Source organism: Anneissia japonica, unplaced genomic scaffold, assembly GCF_011630105.1.
Source record: "Anneissia japonica isolate Jap-2015-1 unplaced genomic scaffold, ASM1163010v1 scaffold439_len473750_cov173, whole genome shotgun sequence".
NCBI classification, from domain to species: Eukaryota; Metazoa; Echinodermata; class Crinoidea; order Comatulida; family Comatulidae; genus Anneissia; species Anneissia japonica.
This window is the reverse complement of record NW_022691745.1, coordinates 468,150-470,934: the sequence shown is the minus strand read 5'-3', so window position 1 is coordinate 470,934 and position 2,785 is coordinate 468,150. Positions and strand designations below refer to the sequence as shown.

The window sequence follows — 2,785 nt, the reverse complement described above, 5'->3', positions numbered from 1 at the left end:
ATATATATATAAATCATCAAAGAAAGCGTAATTCGAGACCACATTTGAGAAAAAAAAAAGTTTAGTGGTCTGGCTAAAAAGTCTTCAATTACAATATTAGATTTGGTTAAACGATTGAAGACTTTTTTTTTTAGTATTTTTGTTAGAAAATGTGGTCTAAAATTATTTGGATCTCGGAATTAGAGGGATCCCGAAGTTGACGGGCGCCGAACTGTAATTTTACTTTTGTCTTTTGTTACTTTTATGTTAGTTCAATATTTTCCTGACCGTATTCTAGCTCAAAACACGGTGTAGTTGGCAAAACATGTTAATCTCTAATGTTTACCTGACCTATCTCAAAACAAGGTCATCCATTCATAACTGTGTAAAAAAAAAATTGCTAAGTCATATATGTATTGTTATCACATTCAAAATTGAATTCAAAATCACGAAAGCTTTTGTAATGGATTCTCTTTCATACGGATAATATTTCAAGTATCTATGACGACAAGGCGTGAAACGTGAATGCGGATTGGACAAAGATCAAGTTGCCTAAAGTTTGGCAAGTGATTTTTTTTATGAGGTAGTGTCCAAAAACTTTGAAGATGTAGTGTGGGAATCTAGGATTACTTTCTTCCATTATTTCAGACATATTATTTTAGGCATTTTAAATGTAGTTCTAACTATTAACTCTAATTGGTGATTTTGTGAAAAAACTTTCGATATTTCATCGTATTTTTGGTATTATGAACATGAGGTTTTTTAAAATAAATTTATCTTTTCTATAATCGGCATCATATGTTACTTCCATTTGTGATTTTGAATAATTCAAAGCTGAAGAAAAAATAAAACAGAAATTAACATAATATATTCCTACTCATGTAACCATAAATAATTGTAAAAACAAAATACTAGATACGTGAACTTGTATATCTGCTATCGCACCCCCACCCCCAATCCTCTTCTAGAATTTTAAAGCTCAGATTTATACTCTCTCTCTTGTTGAAATTAAACATCAAATGTTATTTTTAGTTTAGTTGACAGAGTTTAGTCAGAAATGTTTCGTCAATTGTTTTGTCCATTTATTATTTTTCTTGCTGAATAAAGAATGGTTAAAAATTAAATTAAAATTAAAAAAATATTATTATTATTATTATTATAATCATTACTACTAATATTTTAATCTATTAATAATAAATATTAAATATAACTTACAATTAGTATGCTGTTCAGGAGGAAAATCATTCCTGATAATTGCAACTGCTGTAAAGACTGCGATAGGCCATGCAATCGACAGCAATGTCAGAACCTGAAACAAAATATCCACAGTAATTTCAAAAAATGCATCTACAGATTGCTAAAAGTCGGTATATTAATCATTATTGATAATAACAATATCAATTAAGCACCGGCAAAGATATGTATTTTTGTCCGTCTAAACTAACTCCACTTTTTAAGCCACACAAAAAGATCATGATTTTATATCTTTATAATAATAATATGAGAATATTAATAGCGATAATTATATGAATGATACTAATATTTGCGCTAAGTCGGGCTTAAGGGGAATATCTTTTGTGTTATTTTCCCCTTAACATTACGTTATTTTCCGCCCCTTAACATCGTTTTTCTAATTGTTCTCTAATTTCTCCATTGTCTAAGTTCCCCTTAAGGTAGGTTTTAGTAACATAATGATAATACAAATAATGATAATAATGATGGTGATGATAATAATATAGGCATAAAAATAATCGAATGGGAACAAAAGAGTGCAGTATTATATAAATTAACTACAGCAGATTGAACATTAAGGATAGTTGGTTTATATTTCTACATATTAAAATGTAATAATTTAATCTTATTTTTTATCATTTTGTTCAAGAAATAAACAAAAATAGAACTTACAGGTGCTCGAATTCTCAATTTAACATCTTTCCAAATCAACAAGCTCAATTGTTGTAAAACACCCATGTCTAGGGGCTACTACTGCATTGCCGTTCTGTAGACCAAAACTCAAAATTCCACAGTTATGGGTTCAAAGTTAAGCTAGTACGTACCTGAGAAAATCAAATAAAGGCTGATTAATCCTTAGCTGATTAACTCAACCGTATTAACTCGAAAGAAATTTTTAAAAGCAGCATAAATTCAAACAAAAATTCTTTGCGAGACATTTATTCTTTTCTCGCTCATTGACCTATATCGGCCCCTTCTATTTTCTGATACAAAAATAAGTACGCAAACATCGCAAGATTGCCCCAAGCACAACTATATTCACGCTAACTAAATGTAAAGTGCATACATTGATGCTGGGTAATTGGAGAGCAGAGTGGTAGACAAAGACATGGTCAGAATTGGATGTAGTTTAATTGGTGTTGCTTAAAATTAAAAGAAATTAATGAGCATAAAATGTTTAAAGTATGATAGAATGTCGGCCTGCATGCGATCACCTCTTGTAATAAGCGACCACCCCTGCAACTATGTAAGCTTGGTTTCCATACAATTACTACACTGTCGCTATACAGTGTTTTCAGTGCAAACATAGTACTGCGTAGCAGTCTCTGACGCAATCGGGAAGGCTCCCTGATTAAATAGAAACCAAACTTAACAAAATCCCGGTATTTAATCTCATTCATACCTCACGTGCAGCGACAGCCACTATTTTTCGGTATTTATTTCTAAGCGACCATAAAGGTCAGGCAATATATATATATATATACATATATATATATATATATATATACATATATATATGTATATATTATCATTATTTTTATTATTATTATTATTATTATTATTATTATTATTA

At 30.0% G+C, this 2,785-nt stretch overlaps 1 protein-coding gene across 1 annotated transcript in view; it reads right to left on the bottom strand.

The window, feature by feature from the left end:
• The window catches only part of LOC117100081 (retinal-specific phospholipid-transporting ATPase ABCA4-like), a 4,946-nt gene extending 2,916 nt beyond the window's left edge, over positions 1–2,030 (bottom strand). The window contains exons 1-2 of the mRNA XM_033239628.1: positions 1,885–2,030; positions 1,195–1,288 (exon numbers count right to left, since the gene is read on the bottom strand). Of these exons, the coding sequence (XP_033095519.1) occupies positions 1,195–1,288; positions 1,885–1,950 (160 nt within the window). The 5' untranslated portion in view covers positions 1,951–2,030. The remainder of the gene's footprint in view (positions 1–1,194; positions 1,289–1,884) is intronic.
• Positions 2,031–2,785: the final 755 nt, after the last annotated feature.